General features: G+C 60.8%; 1 protein-coding gene across 1 annotated transcript in view; it reads right to left on the bottom strand.

Moving 5' to 3' along the window:
• The window catches only part of LOC119090021 (protocadherin Fat 1), a 34,768-nt gene that overhangs the window by 12,785 nt on the left and 681 nt on the right, over positions 1–21,302 (bottom strand). The window contains exons 2-10 of the mRNA XM_037212819.1: positions 17,573–17,773; positions 15,505–15,641; positions 13,542–13,598; positions 11,183–11,426; positions 5,708–5,904; positions 4,214–4,432; positions 2,398–2,650; positions 2,014–2,269; positions 653–974 (exon numbers count right to left, since the gene is read on the bottom strand). Coding sequence (XP_037068714.1) covers positions 653–974; positions 2,014–2,269; positions 2,398–2,650; positions 4,214–4,432; positions 5,708–5,904; positions 11,183–11,426; positions 13,542–13,598; positions 15,505–15,641; positions 17,573–17,773 — 1,886 coding nt within the window. The remainder of the gene's footprint in view (positions 1–652; positions 975–2,013; positions 2,270–2,397; positions 2,651–4,213; positions 4,433–5,707; positions 5,905–11,182; positions 11,427–13,541; positions 13,599–15,504; positions 15,642–17,572; positions 17,774–21,302) is intronic.

Raw genomic sequence — 21,302 nt, 5'->3', positions numbered from 1 at the left:
AGGCCACTGAACGGTGCGGGCATAAGAGTGCAGTGAGGAGTCTATGAGCCCGGTGTGGTGGCGGTGCGGAACAGCGTCGTAATGCTTCACATAAATGTAAAAACCTTGGCGAATGATCTGCTCGGATGTGCAAGTTAGCTCTGTCCAAACACCACCCATACCTCACACCGGGCGCTTCAAGAGTTGTTTTGCGGCATCAGCGACGTTTAAAACGGCGCCCCTTCGATCATTTACCCCAGTTGTCCGGCGTCGAAAAGCCCCCGACAATAGGCATCACATAATGTTCAGAGGCAACGCTAGAGAGCCAGCATCTTATAGACAAGGACTTCGTTACCCCGGAACGAACGACTAATCAGTGCTTGTCGGCTTTATGCTCAGATGAGCAGAAACTTGATTCTAAAAAGCACCTTCCAGAACCCACAAACGTCGACAGCATTTACAAGCGCTACTACGTCGCACCGCATAAGCCTACAGGGTCGATGTTAGTAGCCACGTTTTGCCAATGTGTCGCAAGGCCAGGAGACATCGCCTCTCAGCGAGATATACGGACCAGCAGCGTCCACCCTGGACATACACACTGGACACGACACCCACTAAAAGCCGTCGGTTATACCAAATGCTCGGACCACCACCACCTCGCGCCATCACTCACGAAGTACTCGGAAGGGTTGAGGATGCGGAAGGCGAGGTGCTCCATCAGCTGGTTGCCCCGCACGGACAGCGAGGCCACGATGTCGACGCGAGTCGTGTTCTCGCGCACGGTGCCGTAGAACTGGTCGCTGGAGAACACCAGGCCGCGACTGGCCACCTGGCGGCTGCGCACCAGCACCAGGGCGGCGGCGCGGTGCGGCCCGTCCGACGCGTGCACGGTCACGTTGGCCAGCGGCGGCACCGTCTCACCGCGCAGCAGGCGCAGCGAGCCCGTGTCGGCGGCCAGCGAGAACAGCGCCGCGTCGGCGCCCGTCAGCGAGTAGCTGAGGACGGGGCAGAGGGTCAATGAGCAGCTGGTGACAGGGCAAGGAGTCAGCGAGCAGCTGGTGACAGGGCAAGGAGTCAGCGAGCAGCTGGTGATAGGGCAAGAAGTTAGCGAGTAGCTGGGGACAGGACAGAGGGTCAGCGAGTAGCTGCAAACGGGGCAGAGGGTCAGTGAGTAGCTGGGAACGGGGAGAAGGGCCAGCGAAGAGCTGAGAACGGGGCAGAGGATCAGCAAGTAACTGGGGCGGGAGGAGGGTAAGCGAATAGCTGGAGGCGGGCGGAGTCAGAGAGCACAGAAAGTCTGCCAAGCAACCTTTGGAGGCTGTGATTCGTTGCTCAGCATCACGCCCCGTATACAAACAGCGCGTTGCCGAAACCAAAGCGTGCTCCGCTGTTTGAACAATGAAAACACAAAGATGGTGACTGGTCGTGTACAATGCAAACGTTCTTCGCGGTAAGACCCAAGCATTATCGCATGAATTACCTGGTGTTCTACGTGTCTGGGTTGGAGGCCTGCACGGATACCTCATGTTCTGCGTGTCTGGGTCGGAGGCCTGCACTGCTACCTGGTGTTCTGGGCGTCCAGGTAGGAGGCTGCACTGTTGGAGGCATGCACTGTTACCTGATGCTCTGCGTGTCCGGGTCGGAGGCCTGCACTGTTCCCTGATGCTCTGCATGTCCGGGTCGGAGGCCTGCACTGTTACCTGATGCTCTGCGTGTCCGGGTCGGAGGCCTGCACAGTTTCCTGATGCTCTGCATGTCCGGGTCGGAGGCCTGCCCTGCTACCTAGTGTTCTGCGGCGTGTCCAGGTCGGAGGCCTGCGCTGTTACCTGATGCTCTGCGTGTCCGAGTCGGAGGCCTGCACTGTTACCTGATGTTCTGCGTGTTCGGGTCGGAGGCCTGCACTGTTACCTAGTGTTCTGCGGCGTGTCCAGGTCGGAGGCCTGCGCTGTTACCTGATGTTCTGCGTGTCCGGGTCGGAGGCCTGCACTGTTACCTGATGTTCTGCGTGTCCGGGTCGGAGGCCTGCATTGTTACCTGATGTTCTGCGTGTCCGGGTCGGAGGCCTGCACGGTGCCGACCTCCACGCCGTCGTAGCTGGGCGTCAGCACGGTGAAGTTGTACTGCGCGTGCGCGAAACGGGGCGGCTCATCGTTGACGTCAAGCACGGCGACGGTGACGCGAGCCGGCCTGGCCGCCTGCAGACGGGGCTGGCCGCGGTCCCAGACGTCCACCGTGAACTCCAGCTGGGACCGGCTCTCGTGGTCCAGCGCGCCGGCGGTCCTCAGGGCACCTGTGCAGCACACGCGTTAGCGGACGGCGCCGGTACAGCCCGAGGCCGGACACCGACTCCAAACCAGCACATGAGCCGCGACAGTGTTCAGTTGCCCCGCACCGCCGGCACACTCCGGCCACTCTCACCGGAGTCGGGGTCGATCTGCAGGAACTGGCGGGCGGCCGTCTCCACGATGCTGAACAGCAGCCGGCCGTTGCTGTTGTCGTCCAGGTCCACAGCGGCCACCACCAGCGGCCGGCCGTCGTCGGCCAGCACGGCCGAGCCGACCGGCGCCGACTCGCGCACCCGGCCGGCGTAACGTGGCCGCGCCAGCCGCGGACGGTTGTCGTTCACGTCCAGCACGTGCACGATGACGCTCGTGTGGGCCACCTCGCCCACCTGGAGGGAACGGTACACAGGTCAGACGGGGTCAGTTAGAGGTCAGGGTATGATGACGCTCGTCTGGGCGACCTCACCCACCTGGAGGGGACGGCACACAGGTCAGCCAGGGTCAGTTAGAGGTCAGGGTATGATGACGCTCGTGTGGAGGGGACGGTACACAGGTCAGCCGGGGTCAGTTAGAGGTCAGGGTATGATGACGCTCGTGTGGAGGGGACGGTACACAGGTCAGCCGAGGTCAGTTAGAGGTCAGGGTATAATGACGCTCGTGTGGAGGGGACGGCACACAGGTCAGCCAGGGTCAGTTAGAGGTCAGGGTATGATGACGCTCGTGTGGGCCACCTCGCCCACCTGGAGGGACACAGGTCAGCACACAGGTCACGGCACACAGGTCAGCCGGGGTCAGTCAGAGGTCAGGGTATGATGACGCTCATGTGGGCCACCTCGCCCACCTGGAGGGGACGGCACACAGGTCAGCCGGGTTCAGTAGAGGTCAGGGTATGATGACGCTCGTGTGGGCGACCTCACCCACCTGGAGGAGACGGCACACAGGTCAGCCGGGGTCAGTCAGAGGTCAGGGTATGATGACGTTCATGTGGGCCACCTCACCCACGTGGAGGGAACGGTACACAGGCCAGCCGGGTTCAGTTAGAGGTCAGGGTATGATGACGCTCGTGTGGAGGGGACGGTACACAGGTCAGCTGGGGTCAGTTAGAGGTCAGGGTATGATGACGCTCGTGTGGAGGGGACGGTACACAGGTCAGCCGGGGTCAGTTAGAGGTCAGGGTATGATGACGCTCGTGTGGAGGGGACGGTACACAGGTCAGCCGGGGTCAGTTAGAGGTCAGAGTATAATGACGCTCGTGTGGGCCACCTCACCCACCTGGAGGGGACGGCACACAGGTCAGCCGGGGTCAGTTAGAGGTCAGGGTATGATGACGCTCGTGTGGAGGGGACGGTACACAGGTCAGCCGGGGTCAGTTAGAGGTTATGGTATGATGACGTTCATGTGGGCCACCTCGCCCACCTGGAGGGGACGGCACACAGGTCAGCCGGGGTCAGTTAGAGGTTATGGTATGATGACGTTCATGTGGGCCACCTCGCCCACCTGGAGGGGACGGCACACAGGTCAGACGGGATCAGACCTCTGGTTATAATGCCGCTCGTGTGGGCCACCTCATCCGACAGAGGAGATGGTCACAAGTGAGATGTGCGTTGGAGGCCACTGCTTACCGGCACATGATTAGGGTTTTTCACCCGTTTGTGGAGATAACACAACTTGAGTCAGTGTGGAAATGATGTTCCTACACATGGGGCAGCAAATGCCATTTAAAAGTCATCGGGATATCAATATATGATGTCGGTCGACATAACTAGCCCCCGCACTTGACAATAACGTTGGCACGTCTGGGAACTTCCGTCAGCTTATCCTTGCAGGGAGCTTAGTGCCAACGAGCGTTGGGACTTGGAATTCCGAAACCGCCAACGAAGTTCTCGCCATGCTGACGGCCTGTACGGACAGGTTGTACCACGTGCGGCGCTCGTAGTCACGCGAACTCTCACCATGCTGACGGCTTGTATGGACAGGTTGTACCAGGTGCGGCGCTCGTAGTCGAGTCTCTCGCTGACGGTGAGCATCCCGGCGCCAGGGTTCAGCAGGAACGAGCCGTCCTCATTGCCTCCCACCAGACGGTAGGTCACTGAAGTCCGGCAGTGGGCCACCACGTCCAGCACGTGGGAGCCCGGAGGCCTGTCCTCCTCCACCTCAGCGCCGTACTCTGCCTGCAGCGGTGGACACGGACAACACGTCAGCGCCCGGAGTTCTGCAGTCCTCCACCTCAGGGCCGTACTCCGCCTGCAGCGGTGGAGACACACGACACGTCAGTACCCGGGATTCTGTAGTCCTCCACCTCAGGGCCGTACTCTGCCTGCAGCGGTGGACACGGACAACACGTCAGTACCCGGGGTCCCCTGGTCCACCTCAGATCCGCACTTTGCCGGTAACAGTACAGACATCCACAGCAAGCGCATCCCTGAATGGTTCTCTCGCTTCGATTCAGCCTCCACTCGTTAAGGCAATTTCCATTGCTAATACGGCATTAACACAATACCTCCGGCCCTTTGCGCAGATGCATCACTGCACATATCGTCGCTCAGAGCTTTCCGTTCTATTCTTGCGAGCAAAAGTCCGGAAGCCCCCACAGGCAATTTTTCAGGTACAGCCCGCTGTTATGACAGGCTATTATGTTTCAAAGAGCTCGTCGTTAGTCCATAACAAAGCGAAATGTGACATTTTGCCTTAGAAATACTCTTTTCGCAACGCTTTTAGACACGGTTTCAAACTCTTCAGCTAATGGAATAATCAAGCCACGCTGCAGAAAAACATCTCTTATAAGGAAGCAGGCGCGCAAGAGAACGGGCTCGGTATTTTTCTGCCCGCCGTGCGTGTTGTTTGCCGCATATTGACTCTCTTTATGGTTTCCGGGAACGTAATGGGCGAGGCAGGGCTCACCAATCCTCCTCCATAACTTGCGCACATCAATGCCGTTGTCAGTCACGACCACTGCGGGTCACCTTTCATTGCTGTGATGGGAGCGCACTTATCAATTCGATAGATAAAAAATTGGACCGAAGACCTATGCCGCTCGCAGGTGAAGCAGTCAATCAAATGTAACAGATGTACTTCCCAGTCATGTGCCAAGCGTCGACAGTACATTCCCTTTACGAAGCCGAAGACCGTCAAAAGCTGCTTCAGTTCGCACAGTCATTTGCCCCTCCCCTCCCCCCCCCCCCCCCCCGGCTGACCGGACCGCGGAACGATCCACGCTGAGCCCAGCCCTGTGAAGCACACTTTCCGTTGCAGCGGTGGCAGTGCGCGCTGACTTTTTCGAAGCGGGGCGGTGCGCACTGACCTTCTCGAATCGGGGCAGTGCGCACTGACTTTCTCGAAGCGGGTCGGCGCGCACTGACCTTCTCGAAGCGGGTCGGCGCGCACTGACCTTCTCGAAGCGGGGCGGTGCGCACTGATCTGCCCGAAGCGGGGCGGTGAGCACTGACCTTCTCGAAGCGGGGCGGCGCGTTGTCGGGCAGCGTGACGAGTACGTTGACGTGGACGTCGCCGTGCAGCGGCGGCCGGCCGGCGTCGCTGGCGCGCACCGTTAGGATGTACTCGCTGGCGCGCCGCTGGTCCAGCCCGATGGCCACCGAGATGGTACCCAGCACCGAGTCCACCGCGAACGCGTTGTCCACGTTACCTGGCGGCGGCGGAGGCGGACGTCAGGTGGCTGTGTTAATCAGCAGCAGAGGGGGAGCAGGGCTTCACAGCGGACAACTCGGCGAGATTCAGACAGTTGAGGATGCCACGGACGCTTGCTGGAGCTTGCTGCTTGCAAGTGTGGAGGGTTTCACATCATGTACGCTGCAGCATACGCGCACAGACTCCACATGAGGACACCACCAGTCATGACACAAAACGCCTGAAGGCCGGCATCCGGGTCAAACAACAGGCCACGGCAATCGATGTCCCCGTGGCTTCACAAGGGGCCGCGCCCGACCGGGAAGTCACCGTCTGGTCTGCACCGTCATCCACTATGCAACTGCTCCATTTAAAGGTCGCCCACCACCAAGTGATGACATTTGGGTTGTCATAACTAAGTTAGAAATTCGGTTTACTACCATCAGACAAGATTCGGTCGACAGTGGCATGAGGAACGTCAGGGACGTGTGGGAACGGCCTTGGCTGAGGCCGCGCAGCGACAACGGCAATGTCATCAACCGTACGCCGTACCATGCACTAAATATAACATGCCCCAAACGTCATTCTGCATTAACAAATGCCGTACCAACCACGGCATCTATGGATCAAAAGAGCTAGTACCATTTGTGCTTAACAGTGTGTATGCGTGTAGGTGTGTGTTAAAGTCGTATGCATTATCATTATAAGCATCCCATGCATTTATTTTCTTTGCAATATTTCCCACATTTCTTGCCAAGCCAGCAGCTGATTCGTGTCCGCTGCGACAGCCCCTGGCGGGGAGGCCGTGCGGCCGGGGCCGGGCCGGGCCGGCGTCGTCGGTCGTGTTTTGCCGCCGCCCTCCAAATTGAAGGACTGCGCCGCCTGACCTCGCCGCGGCCGCGCCAGATTGGATTCTGTTTCGGCGCCGCGTCAATGCCAGATGGCCGGGCGCCGAAGTGCCGCCGGCGATTTGATGAGGCGGCGGCGCGTCACGGCGGCTTACGGCCGCGACCGCCTGATGAGGCCGCAGACCGTGGGTCCCGCGGGTCGGCCCGACGGGGACGGCCCGCCCGGCCAGGCCCGGTCCGCCGCCGCCGCCGCCGCCGCCAGCTCACCGCCACGCCACGGCGCGACTCAGCCGCACGCGGCGGCCATGGATCAGTGCCGACTTTGTGTAGTAGGGTGCCGCCGCCGCCACAAGGCCTCCAAAGCTGAGCTTAGGGGAGGGGGCATAACTTTGTTTAGTGCTGGGCGGAGAGAGGAAGTTCAACAGTCAGCTTCATCCGAAACAGGACTGATGTACGGCCAGACATAAAACCCGAGGTCATCCGGGCACAGCTGACGCTGAAATAGCAATGGGGTTCGCGGCACAGCGCATTGTCTTATTCCCATATTGCATGGAGCCGGCGCAAACCAAAATGACACGATTTATCATCCGAGCAAATGGACAGCCATGTTCTTCGATGAATCCTGCCAAGCACGCTCGATCCAGCAAACGGGACCTACCCAACAGAGCGACAGTGGGCGCGAGTCACAGAACGTACCCAGGGTTTGGTCCAAATGACACGGAAAGGTCAGCTGGCATCCTCCGTATCATGATTTAAATCGAACCACCCATCGACACAAAGGTGGTCCTACTTGACCAAGGCTATCTGATCCACTTCTTTTGATACAGCACCAGGCTCTCGGAACGCCATCAAATGGAATGCGATCTACGATAAAATCACCACAGGGAGTTTTTTAGAGATCACATGCTAGAACATGGGTCCAAATAGGCGTGAGCCGCTAACACCGAGCTCCAACTGTCCGAGCAATGGACAGCAAGGCACCCTGTTCCCTGCACGCGGCACTGCAGTACTGAGCCCGTACCCGTCACTGTTCTGGAAGCTGGTCGATCCATCACATCAGCCAACCTTAGTGTCTCACACACGCCCATCCTGACAGAGAAATCCGCGCTCATCACCCGCCAACAAATGGTGGCCAAAGTGCCATGTCAAGGGAGTGTTCAAACTTGAGGCCTACCATACCAATCGACTGAGGATGGACGAAGTCTCGGGAACAATCACCGAAGTCGAACGACCGGCATCCATAAAAAACAACCCAGGGCGGGCCAGCGAGCAGTCAACGATGCGGCGCAATATACTGCGTCTCCTTCCTTTCGGCGCAAACAGAAGTCCCACGGGCCCCTGGTGCAGAAGTTACTGCACGTAAAGCAGCCAGCCGGCTGCCGAAAACAAAACAATTAGCCAAACGAACTGCTGCTGGGTAAAAAAGGATCGTTCAGCGACGCAAACCCGGCCGTCGTTGTCATGCCCGAGCTGGCCCCGCCGTCCTCTGGTCCAGGAACTGCCTCGGGGGTATTTCGAGGTCACGGGTGCCGCCGGGGGCTGGCTCAGGGGTGTCTCTAGGCCACGGGTGCCACCGGGGGCTCGATCAGGGGTGTCTCTAGGCCACGGGTGCCGCCGGGGGCTGAATTGCGGGCGTCTCTAGGCCACGGGTGCCGCCGCGGGCTGGCTCGGGGTTGTTTCAAGGTTACGGGTGCCGCCGGGGGCAGGCTCAGGGGTGTTGCGAGGGTGCAGGTGCCGCCGGGGGCTGGCTCGCGAGTGTTGCGAGGTCACGAGTGCCGCCGGGGGCTGGCTCAGGGGCGTTGCGTGGCCGTGGGTGCCGCTGGGAGCTGGCTCAGGGGTGTCTCGAGGCCACGGGTGCCGCCGGGGGCTGGCTCGGGGGTGTTTCGAGGCCACGGGTGCCGCCGGGGGCTGGCTCAGGGGCGTTGCGTGGTCGCGGGTGCCGCCGGGAGCTGGCTCAGGGGTGTCTCGAGGCCACGGGTGCCGCCGGGGGCTGGCTCGGGGGTGTTTCGAGGCCACGGGTGCCGCCGGGGGCTGGCTCAGGGGTGTTGCGAGGTTGCAGGTGCCGCCGGGGGCTGGCTCGCGAGTGTTGTGAGGTCACGAGTGCCGCCGGGGGCTGGCTCAGGGGCGTTGCGTGGTCGCGGGTGCCGCCGGGAGCTGGCTCAGGGGTGTCTCGAGGCCACGGGTGCCGCCGGGGGCTGGCTCAGGGGTGTCTCGAGGCCACGGGTGCCGCCGGGAGCTGGCTCAGGGGTGTCTCGAGGCCACGGGTGCCGCCGGGGGCTGGCTCGGGGGTGTTTCGAGGCCACGGGTGCCGCCGGGGGCTGGCTCGGGGGTGTTTCGAGGCCACGGGTGCCGCCGGGGGCTGGCTCAGGGGTGTCTCTAGGCCACGGGTGCAGCCGGGGGCTGGCTCGGGGGTGTTTCGAGGCCACGGGTGCCGCCGGGGGCAGGCTCAGGGGTGTTGCGAGGCTGCAGGTGCCGCCGGGGGCTGGCTCGCGAGTGTTGCGAGGTCACGAGTGCCGCCGGGGGCTGGCTCAGGGGCGTTGCGTGGTCGCGGGTGCCGCCGGGAGCTGGCTCAGGGTGTCTCGAGGCCACGAGTGCCGCCGGGGGCTGGCTCGGGGTTGTTTCGAGGCCACGGGTGCCGCCGGGGGCCATCCACGGACACCAGCGGATCGATGGCCGACTCACGCAGGGGCCGCACGGCTTCCGGGCGGCGTCGGGGAGGCACGCCACCCGGCCGCCGGCGAACGGGTTCTTCGCCAGCCCCGCAGCGATGCCGGGCGGCGGGCTGAGGCTGGGCAGACCGGCCTCAGCGGGCGGAGCGGCGACCCGCCGGCGGCCCTGTCACGACCAGACGCGGCGCTGCTGGCCGTCACCGCTATCCCGGGTCAGTGTAGCCAGAACGCCAGTGCACGTCGCGGATGTGACGTCGCTGCAGTGTCAGCGGGCGTGTCGAAACTTTGCCTAGCACACAAACTCACGGAGACAGCGCCGATGAACCCCGCCTGCGGACCTATCACATGAGCATCCCGCATCCCAAGCCCGCGACTAGTGACTGACCGCCGTCAGTCGCGCCCGATACATCGGCGGTGAGGTCGAATGTACCGTTGACCTACCCGCACTCCACTCGAGTGCGGCTTTAACCAGCGGTCTTTGTCAGCCCGGCGTCCTGCACGCCCGACCTGTCGCCGCGAACAGCTGGCCGTAACGAGCGGCCGCCACCGCCGCCGCACCTGCCACTCCGCTCATCAAATCAGCTGCGCCGGACGAACAGCGGCCAGGCGGACCCCATCCACTCTCCGCCGGCTCACGGCCGTCAGCAGCGCAGCAGGCGCCGGCCGGCCGGGCCGGCGGCGGAGCCCAAGCCGGCCGTAAAGCGGCGAGCGCGGCGTGAGCGGCGGCTGTCCGCCGCACAACGAGCCAGTCACGCCGCCGCAACGGCCCCGACCGAGGCGGCGCCGCCGCTCGTCCGGGTCAGTCTGCAGCTCGTCCCACCCTCTTCCCGGCTCGTCCTCGCTCGCCAGGGACTCGTCCTTGCTCGTGCCATCGGATAGCCGTTTAACGGCCTCGCACGGCGCTGCCTGGCCAGGTGTCGACGTCCCGGCCCGTCAGGGGCTCCTCTGGGCCCCTCTGGAACTCGTTTGTGGCACATCTGCAGCTCGTCTGGGGCTTGTTTGGGCCTCGTCTAGGACTCGTCTGCGCTCGTCTGGGGCTCCTCTTGGGCTCGACCAGGCCTCGTCTGCGGCTCGACGCGACCTCGTCTGGGGCCCGTCTGGAGCTCGTCTAGGGCTCGTGCTGTTGGGCCCGTCTGGGGCCTGACTGGAGCTCATCTAGGGCTCGTGCTGTTGAGCTGTGTGTTCGGCGCCCGGCCACCGTTGCGGTCGTTTCATCACGCCACGTGCTCCATCAAAGAGAGACGCGGAGTGGATGTGGACCGACCCGGCGCCACGAGGCTCGGCTCGAGCACACCTGGCCGGGACGAGGTCCGTCGCGAGCCGGCCTGGACGGTAGTGGCCAGAGCACTTCTGGGGACTACGGCCGTGACAATGTCGACCGGCGTGAACAATGTCGGCGCAGACCAAGCGCCCGGCTTTGTGCGAAATGAAGTCACAAGAGATTTCGCCAAAAAGATTTGCGATCCTGAGAACTCGAAAGCACACCTATAGCTCCCATGCAAACTGTATGAACCAATACGAAAAGGATAAACACGGCCCGTCTCACCGTACAGATAACGCAGCGCCCGGTTACATCTGACGGTACAGAACACGAAACAGGGGCAGGGCATATGTCTGACATTACAGAGGTGGTACACCTTACAATATGGAATGCATGAACGGACATATTTGACGGTCTGAAGTGGGTGACCATGGCATACCTGACAGTGCGGAGGTGTCGTGCCTGACAGCATGGTGTAGATGACCACAACAGACGTGACGTCACATCGGGGTGGCCTACCTGACAGTATGGAGTAGGTGATGCGGGCGTTCTGGCCATGGTCGCGGTCGGTGGCCAGCACGGTGACCACTTGCCAGCCGACCGGCGCCGTCTCGTGCACCTGGCCCACCACCAGGTCGCTGAGGAACTGCGGACGGTGGTCGTTCTCGTCCCGCACGTGCACCAGCAGGCGGGCGTAGTCGCGGCGCGCCGGTGTGCCCTGGTCCCGCACCGACACCGTCAGCACGTGCTCGTGCTCCGTCTCCTGCGGCCGAACGGGGGAGAACGTGTTAGCCGCTGTCTAGGCAGACGAGCGGCGAGAGGACGAACTGAGGAGGCGGCTGTGTTGCCGGCTGTCCTGTCCGACCGGCAGCGAGAGGACAGAGGAGGAGGCGGATGTGCCACCAGGAGTTCAGTTGTTCGCAAACGGTGATGGAAAGTGGCACATCATGGGCAAATACGAAAATTGGGTGTCCCGTTGGAAGATCGGACAACTAGAGAAGACATATACGATACAGCCGTCAAACATTAACGAACAATACAGTACGAGATCTGCTGATGACAAAGACACAGCCTGAGACGAGCCAGTAACGGAGACATTGTCCATATTGCCAAATGACGCTCGGAACCGAGACGAAAAACAGCGCCTCGTCCGACCTGACCACGTGAGCTGAGTGGCGCCGCCAGTCCGCGTCAGCTGATAAAACGAGCCAAGCCCCGACCTCGACACATCGACAGACCGGGCCTGTTATAGCCGCCTATCTGGCGGGACCCGTCCTTCCAGGGCAATCACGCCTAATGTCACGGTCTCTCGCCGAGCCCCGTGTGGGTACGAGCGCCGGCCGGCGCGGCCGATGCTCGCGAGGGCCAGACGGCGGGCCAGACGGCGCGCCGCCCACTCTCATGTGCTCCAGACGCTCACGTCGTGCCGCGCACGCGCCAGCCCGCCGGCCTCGACTGGCCTTTTGCGTGTCGATGAGCAGACTGATAATTAGCGTTCACAGTCGCATCGACCACTCGGGCCGCCCTGTCATAGCCGACTCAAATTGACCGGGGCCACGGCCTCTGCCGGTGACGTCCGGCACCAGGTCGATACCGAGGCGTCCCGTCACCACTCACGCTGTGGCTTTGGTACACGGAGCGACGGCACCTCCTGCCCCAAGCCGGCTTTACGTCGATGCTGGTTTAATTTTGTGGGGTTGGGTACATCGACGTCTGAGTTTATGCAACGCCAATGCTCAGTCTGCACCGTACACTCCAGTTTTCAGCTAATGTCACCACCCGCGGACCGCTGGTTGCTGCATCGCTACAACGGCAGCGATGCGCAGCGCGGACATGCCATTCGGTGCGGACGGCGCACAGCCCCGCCCAACTACGTCAGTGTCAGCCGGTCATAAGGCCAGGCCCTCCCTTGTGGGCTGAGAACTGGCAATGGCGACAGTGACAGCGGCGACCAGGCGGGACTTTGGAAATCAGGCCGCGTGCGGCCGAGAGGCCTGCAGAACACACATGGAGGAGCCCGCGTCCGAGCCTGCCTCGGGCGACACCAAGCCCCGCCCAGGGCCTCGTCCCGCGGCCCTGGATCTCGGCCACCGGCGGCACCGGCCGGGCACGCGACAGAGCCGGCCTCAGGCAAAATCAAGCCCCGTCCAGGGTCTCGTCCCGCGCCCTGGACCCCAGCCAACGGCGGCATCGGTCAGGGGTCAGCACTCACCACCTGAGCACGACACATCATAAAGGAACAGAGACTGAGCGACGGAGTATGTGGACAGCACGCACGCACGCACGCACACACACACACACGCACGCACGCACGCACGCACACGCGCGCGCCGCGGGCGGGCAGCAAACCGTTAGACTGATCAATAAATCTTCCGAAATGTTCTTTTGATCTCGCGGATCAAGCGCTGACATTCTGGGCTGCGTCTGTTGAGAACAGTTAGATCCGCAATCTGGAGAAGCTGGCACCTGCTGGCTTCTCGATCCACTTAATCCGAGGGATCGAAAGAACATCTCGAAAGGCAACAAACAACGAAAGCGCTGCTATTTCTAACGGCTCATGTTCATTAAACAATCTGCTTCCGAAATGAACGTAACAGCCAACTGAACTAACAGCTTAACTGACCAAATAGATGAATCTAACTGCCCAATCTCCAGGCGATGGTGACCTGACTGACCCAATCGATCACCTCACCTGTCCAGTCGTCCGGCCACGGTGACCTGGCCGGTCATGGGGTCGATGCTGAACAGACGGAGAGAGCGGTCGCTCTGCGCCGCCTCCAGTCCGTAGTAGAGCAGCGCCTCGCCGTCCGGGTCGACGGCGCTCACTGTCAGTAGCCGGTCACCCGGCTCGGCCGCCTCCGACACGTTCACGGCGTACAGGGCGCGCTCGAACGGCCGGATCCCGGTCGTTCACGTCCAGCACTGTGATCCGCAGCTGGCGGCGGACACGGTGAACACACCGTGAGACACGCACCGAGACTGTGATCCGCAGCTGGCGGCGGACACGGTGAACACACCGTGAGACACGCACCGAGACTGTGATCCGCAGCTGGCGGCGGACACGGTGAACACACCGTGAGACATGCACTGAGGACTGTGATCCGCAGCTGGCGGCGGGCATGGCGAACACACCGTGAGACACGCACTGAGACTGTGATCCGCAGCTGGCGGCGGACGAGCAGGCATGACAAAGATATCGTGAGACGTGCACAACATCGGGACGCATAACACAGGCCCTAGAAAACTGAATGGAATCGTGTTACAGCTTTAGTCAATTTTAACACAGTGTGGGACGGCACACAGTGCACGGCTGGGCGATCACCAAACGCTCGTAGTTAACATGATGCCACGGGAGGGAGCCAGTGACGCGAGCAGTGGTAGGCTCGACACCGGCCAACTCAGGGCAATATAGGAGTGCCTGAGCAGCGGTGCGCAATAATCCCTTGCCGATGGGGGGGGGGGGGGGGGCAGAGATCAAGCAGCGTGTCGCCGGCCGGCCGCTCGACAGAGAAAGACCAATAAGAAGACGAATACGCCCTTCCTTGGTCCGGACGGCCCTGCAGCAAGGGACGGGTCATTTGCTAAGAGCGGAGTGGGCGGGAGCTCCGGAATCTCGCGGAGTCAGCCGCACCGGCAAACAATCCACCCCGACAGAAATACCCGAGTCCGCGGCGCCCGCCCCGCGGGACGCGAACACAGTCGTTTCATCACGCCCTGTAGCAGGCAAGAGACCTCTTTGTGGCGTCGACATTTGAGAACGACCGGTGTTGCGGCGAAATGAGCCCCCGTCCGTCAGCAGATGCGGACACCAGCCAGCGGTTCGCACCCGCGCGGAGACCACTGCCGTCTCGTGGAGCACCGCCAACAAGGCTGAATCAACTGACGACAGTTGTTCTCATAATTTGTTCTCCCAAGCTACCTCTCCCCCCCCCCCCCCCGTGCACTTTTGTGGACAAGTACTTGACACAGCTGGCGGTGCGCGACGCTCGTTGGAAATATGTGACGTCAGGAGCACACGCCCTGTCAGCCGTCTTGTACAGACGGCATTGCAATCACCGGAGGGAAAGATTACTGCCCTGGTGACTTCAATGGAAACATGTATCTCGCGTAACGTTTACGAAGACCGGGCAGACCAACAACACCGTCGCACCAGTCGTCGGCAACAGCAGGAGCCCAACACAGCCGCAGCCATGCCGACAGCGCACGCCAAAACGGGACGCGGCGGAGCAGCTCGCCTCGAGGAAGGCTTCAGAACAGTGGCACACGCGCCCACAACCTCCGCATTGCCAACAGGCTCTGGTCGGCGCCGGATGTTGGCGCAGATGACCCTTCGAACACAAATTCCGACAAGGCAATTAATGACCACGCCAGTCGGTCATTACGGCCCACCGCCGACCGTGCCGGCTCTAACGGCGCGTTATTCTTCCCCGAGGGCCCACAAAAACGCGCGTCGCACGCTGTCGCCGGACCCAGCACGGGCGTCGATACCTGAGCAGGCGGTGGCCGAGGGCCGACTGCTGGAGACAGCCGGCGGCTCGCGGCCGCCGCACCCGGACAACCCGCGCCCCTCAGATGGAAACCCATTCGCGGGCGTACCGGCCGCACTCTGGCGGCGGTTGTGTGAGGGAGAGCCCGGAGCAGCGCGGAGAGGTGTAGACTGCGACGGAGGTGGACTGCGCTGGCGGCGGTGGTGAGGGAGCGCCCGGAGCTGCGCGGAGAGGTGTAGACTGCGACGGAGGTGGACTGCGCTGGCGGCGGTGGTGAGGGGAGCGCCCGGAGCTGCGCGGAGAGGTGTAGACTGCGACGGAGGTGTTCGGGCTGTGGTCCTCGCGGCACCTACCCGGCGTGAAGACCACGTGGTGTCCGTCCGTGGCGGAGACGTTCAGCGTGTACTCGGCCGTTGTCTCCCAGTCCAGCGGGCGGGCGATCACGATGCCGCCCTGGCTGTTGACGCTGAAGCTGCCTCCGGTGTTGCCGCCTGCGGCAGAAATGGCTTGAATCCCACCGGGGAAGGAATACCACATGCACCGCGATTGGGCGTACATCACCGGCCTGGGATCAATCCCGTGACATGGGAGCAGTTCCCCGATACAGACGTAACAAATGGTCATCAGTTATTCTCTCCTGCCAGCATGTCGGAGAATGCCAGTCCCTCGGCAGAATAAATGTGTGGACCCATTCCCGAATCACAGGGAATGCCACCACCTGCTCGTGATGCACATCGAATGCTCTAAAACTGACCTAACGTGCCGAAGTGCACACCGCAGCCATTTGACTGGTAATGCTATAATAGTCCATGCATGTCAGTCATGCAAGCTATAACCGCGGGCCATTTTCAGTCCTGGTCGTTAAAATCGTCCGAGAGATGCAGAAAAGGCTGCTTAAGAATATGAAAACAACTTTCTCGTATAGCATCTCTACCCATTTTGTGGGGATTTAAGAATGGGCGCAAATCTGTTGTTATGCCTCTGTCGGAATCATGACCGATTGGACCGGGAACGGACACACGGCGGATACAGACGACCCGCCCGTTAATATGGATCGACAGGCACACGCATTTCAAGGCGGACTTATTACCATGGCACATTTAGCTATCGCGTGTAAAGAACACCTCGGTTACCGCGGTGCCTAAAAACCAATGCCGCAGGCATTGCGTTTGTAACGGCACTGAGCACCGATTCTGCATTCGAGTCACGTAGTTCCATCTATAGCCAGGACGGTTGCAAGTCTGAATCCACAGCGGCCGTATTTTAGTCAGCATTGCCCCGCGCACGCCTCGGTGAGCAATGAACATAATCGGCTCGAACTGAACGCCACTCACCCTGTCCATTGCACGGCTCACTGGCCGCTCGATCATACCGCGTGTACCCAGAAGCGCACATCTCAAGACGGGACCGCGCCTCAGCAGACCAATCCATTACGCAGCAGCGGGAGCGCGCCACTCGGCAGCATCGGCTCCGCCACAGCCCTTCGGCACAGCTGCACTCCGGCCGAACGCGTGATGGGAGCGCGGTGCAATGGCCCTCGCCGGCGCCGGCACGGGACTTCGCTCCAACTGGGGCGAGCGCTGCTCCGCGTCCAGACGCCATCAGGCTAATACGGCCGGCACTCGCGGCGCGACAGCCTTTACTCTCGATAGATTACCGGTGGGAAGAGGGGGGAGGGTGGGGCAACCGGGCGTGAAGAGTCAAAGGCAGGTGGCAGAAATAAGGAACCTCGCGGCACAAAAGAAAAAATTACATACGCTAAACGCTACACCGGTCCGGCAAGCCACGAAGCGAAGCGCGTATGTCAGAACGCACTCACCGGATCGACCGAAAACTTGGCGTGGTGGGGGACTGGAGGGCCATCGTTTGAATTATTCCGCGAGGGTCAGACACTTGCAGCTGCTCATAAACTCCGGGTGCTTCGAACGATTTGGCTGACCTTTGCAGGCGGCACAAATACGCCCCTCGGCAGGGTACCTGGCCGGGCGCGACATGGCCACGGGTCCTGCATATTTCAGTCCAGCCAGTGTTCGGAACTTCCGCCGCCGGCTGACATATTCTCCGGCGGCATGCGGCCTCAGTTTTGTTTGCTGCCATTTTCCGTTCGCATCGGACGTGAGGCGGCCCGGCGTGCTTCGGCGTACCATAAGCACGCCAATGGCTCGTAGGTGCAACACTCCAGGGCATGTGTCTGCATACCATGCATCATTGTGAATCATCACGCACATCCCTCCAATGCCTTAGTCCAACCTTCGTGCATGTACACGGATTGCGGCACGGAAAGAGGTAAGTGCATGTATACACGGAGTCCGGTCCCTCCCCCTCGCGAGCATACTGGAGAGCAGCGTGGCGTTGGCGGTGGCTGGCATGACGTATTGAGAGGACACGCAGGAGACCACGGCCCAAAAGTTCTGACCCTCACCTGCAATACTGAAGAGCAGCGTGGCGTTGGCAGTGGCCAGGATGACGAGGTGACCGACCGGGTCCGTCTCGAACACCTGGACGGCCCGTTCAGGCAGGTCCACCCGGGCGGGTGGGGCGGCGGCGGCCCCTCCTCCAGCACGGTGAGCAGCACCCGCGCCACCGACGAGCGCACCGGCTTGCCGCCGTCCGTCGCCCGCACCTGGACACAGAAAAGGCGCTCAGCGTGAGCAACTGGCCACAATGCGCCGCCGTCATTGGCGACAACGGAGAGCTCGGTGGTCGGGTGGCTTGGGTGGTAACAGCACAGCTGTCCACTGCCCTGACTGGGTGGGGCAATGGCCGAGCTTCGATGCTGCCCAGACTGTGGTCTGTCGCCTTGACGCGCAAACAGCGCAGCCAAACACTATGACTGTGCCAACAACCGTCTGCTGTCCCTGCTTGCGGACAGCGGGGGCTTCAGCGGTAACCACGCCACCGTATGTCGCCGAAACAGGGGAACAATGGGATGACGCTGAGTGAACGATCACTGTCAATTACCGTTGCATGCGGTGACAACAGATACATGTTTAACAGTGCTTCTGGACGTAGTCTCCACATTGAAACAACAAGAGACCTCACTGCCGACACGTTTATCACTTTCAACTGGGACAGCAGGTCCTCACTGCTAACATGCACTCGGGTAGGGGTCAACACTTCACCCCCCGGGTTTTTTTCTGCAATAACATCCGAACGCCGCGGCGCAGCCGAACCAAAGATCAAGGTCAAAACCAAACCGCATTGTTACTGGAAAACTTGCTTGAGAGGTACTTGTGGCGCTCCTTTCGAATTCCTGGACCACAACGTCAAAATAATTTCTTATTTTGACTTCATGAAAGTCAACGGAGTCAATGACCTGAAATGGACTCAACCTTTTTAATTTTAGCAGCATCCCGTCTATAGTTGTATTTGGTGCCGATTGTAAATTCAAACATCTAAACAATCCCGAAGGGGTTTTGTCATTTCAATTTCGTAAGGTCAAGCAAGAACGATGACTTAAGCATCAATGACATTTGCTTATACGTGATATCTAGATTAAAGCTGGTTACGTAAGGACATAGAAAGGAACTTCAGGTGCCTATCAAGAGTTTGACCTTGCTTGACACGAATGTCACAACCTAGAAACTTCAAAGTTTGGCACAAGTGAGTTCACATAGAGCCGTACTTGCCCCGTGAATATGACGTATCCACTCCTGGTTTTTGAGATCTTAGAGCGGGCAAGTTGACCCCACCCCCATCCCAGCGAGGCGCATTTAACCGGCCGCCCAGGCGCGTATCAACAGCAGTGACGAACGCCTTTGGTCTACAACAAATTAAAGAAAAAAAAACACAGGACGCCAGTGATTTTTATCGTGACGAAGCCAACATGAGTGACGTTATCGCTCTTCATGCATGCATTCATGGAGCGGACGTCTCCAGACACCTGCCAGACAGCGAGTAAACCTCCGAATTCCTCAGAGGGTCCTTCGTTCGATAGTAAGCTGTGGCGAGCCACACGAGAAAGGCTTTCTGTGTGCTTGTCTGGAGATATGGACAAATGACCGGGATAGCATCTCAGCTGCGCGGCTCTTCCCACTAGGAGCACTTAGCAGAGTGTTTCGGGTGCTCAGCGGTCTCGGTGGCTACTCGATACAGAAGAGCCATTACCCCCACCCGTCTGGCCCTCCCGAGAACATCGGCGCGTTGGCGAGGCTCCGCACGAGGGGGTCTCCGACCGGCCGGCCGGCCTTTCCCGGGCATTGCTGTGGCGGGTGCCGGTCGCGGCCGCTGCCATCGCCGATGACAAGCGAGCGCGGGGTACGGTCCGCGCCGGTCTACGCCGGTCCACACCGGTCTGCGCCGGTCTGCGCCGGTCCGCGCCGGTCCACACAGTTCGCACGGTCCCCTCGGTCCGCGCGGTCCTCGCCGGTCTACGCCGGTCCGCGGCATGCGCCGGTCTGCGCGAGACGGGACCGGTCCGCTCGGGACCAGCATCCCCACCGGCGTCAGTGGCCTCTCTGTCGGTGGCGCCGGTCAGCGTCAGCGCCGCCCTGCACTGCTACCCTATCAGTCCGCTCGCCAGCTGCATAACACATGACAGCGGCGTCCGCTACAAGCGCACGATCGGACCCCACGATCGGACCCCGTTGGCCTGGTTGTCGCGTCCGGGGCACTGCGCACCTGTAGCGCTGCCTATATACCCTGTTTGCGCGGCATCTGCCCTTGTGCGGCCAAAACCACGGTCCGGCACGATGGCGGCCGCCAGGCACGGCACCTTAACACAGGCCGAGTAAGGCAGAAGGGGACTGGCGGTCGTTGGGGTGTCGGCGAAACTGAACATAACCAGGCACACCAGCGGAGGAAGTGGCGTCCGCGCAGCCCGGCGCCGTTCTCACGAGGCGCCTTAACCAGCGTAGTGGCTTCACTGCAGTCGAAAAAGCCCACACACTGAGCGAAAAACAGCATGCCATTAAGCAAGCAGACCATGCATAGCAACAGTACAGACGAGCTTTAACACTGAGCCGATTCCAGTGGGCCGGTACAACACAGCTGAGTCGGCATCCCAGGGCAACACCCCCGCGTCGGGAGGTCAGCGCTCACCGAGACGAGTACCCCGAACCCCAGCCAGGCCAAGGTCAAGGCCATGAGAGGCAATCGCGAGGCGCACGGGTCCCAGGCCTTTGCCTCCACGACTCGCCCCAACTGTCCCCTGCTTCTTACGAGCCTCCAAGGCCTCTGCTCCACGACTCGCCCCAACTGTCCCCTGGCCTCGTACGAACCTCCAGTGGCTCTGCTTCCACGACCCGTTCCAACTGTCCTGCCTCGCACGAGCCTCCAGGGCCTCTGCTTCCACGACCCACCCTAGCTGCCCCTAGCCTCGCCCCTGCCCAAAGTACTTTTACAAAACAGAAAAGTTCTAGAAAGAAACGCATCCACAAAGCTTGAAAGGCCGACCCTCCGTGCTAGGGAAGTTTACCTCTTTCGTAGTAAATGTCACTGTCACGACGGTTTGGATAAACAAATAATATTGGCCTCCTATACATTCCTGCGACAAGATGTTGAGACCAAAAATGGCAGTCACCGCATCACGCATGAACGGACCGCATTACTGTTTTGAGCATCAGCGTCGGTCGGGCCTGGACAGGTACATTCTTCGCCGCTACAGAACGCAGACCAGCCACATTCACCGAGGCAAAGTGAAGTTCATATATGGAGTTTTCGTTTCAGTGCTCGCTTCACTTGCATTCAGAAAACAAGCGAGTTTAACAGGCATTATGCGAAAAATTGTTTTTTTTTGATTATGTTGCCAAAACACGTCTCGTGCATTGCATCGAAAATGAAAAACTGCTCCCTCAGGACCATTTCGACAACGACGCATCAGTCAAAGTAAAGTCACCTTCATCCGTAAATTGCTGTTGCGAGTTGCCAAGGCCCAGCACGTCTTTCGACCACCGCGTCCTCCTTCCTTAACAGCCGCAGCGCGTCCAGCCGCGGCGGCCGGCGCCCGATCTCAACCGAAATTCGAAAGATCCAATAGCTGCCCATAACGTGCCGTCCCACTGCCACCACGGACGGACCTGGACGAGGCCGCGACAAACGAGCAACACCCGAGACGGCGGGGCGCGCCGTCGATCGCTACGCAAGGCCCGCCGGCAGCATTAGTGGGGCTTCCTCGCGTGATGCCTTGAAATTACGTTCGGGCGCAGGTCAGC

Source organism: Pollicipes pollicipes, unplaced genomic scaffold, assembly GCF_011947565.3.
Source record: "Pollicipes pollicipes isolate AB1234 unplaced genomic scaffold, Ppol_2.1 Scaffold_3087;HRSCAF=3621_pilon_pilon_pilon, whole genome shotgun sequence".
NCBI classification, from domain to species: Eukaryota; Metazoa; Arthropoda; class Thecostraca; order Pollicipedomorpha; family Pollicipedidae; genus Pollicipes; species Pollicipes pollicipes.
Note: the sequence above shows the minus strand (reverse complement) of the source record. Positions and strands in the feature narration are given on the sequence as shown.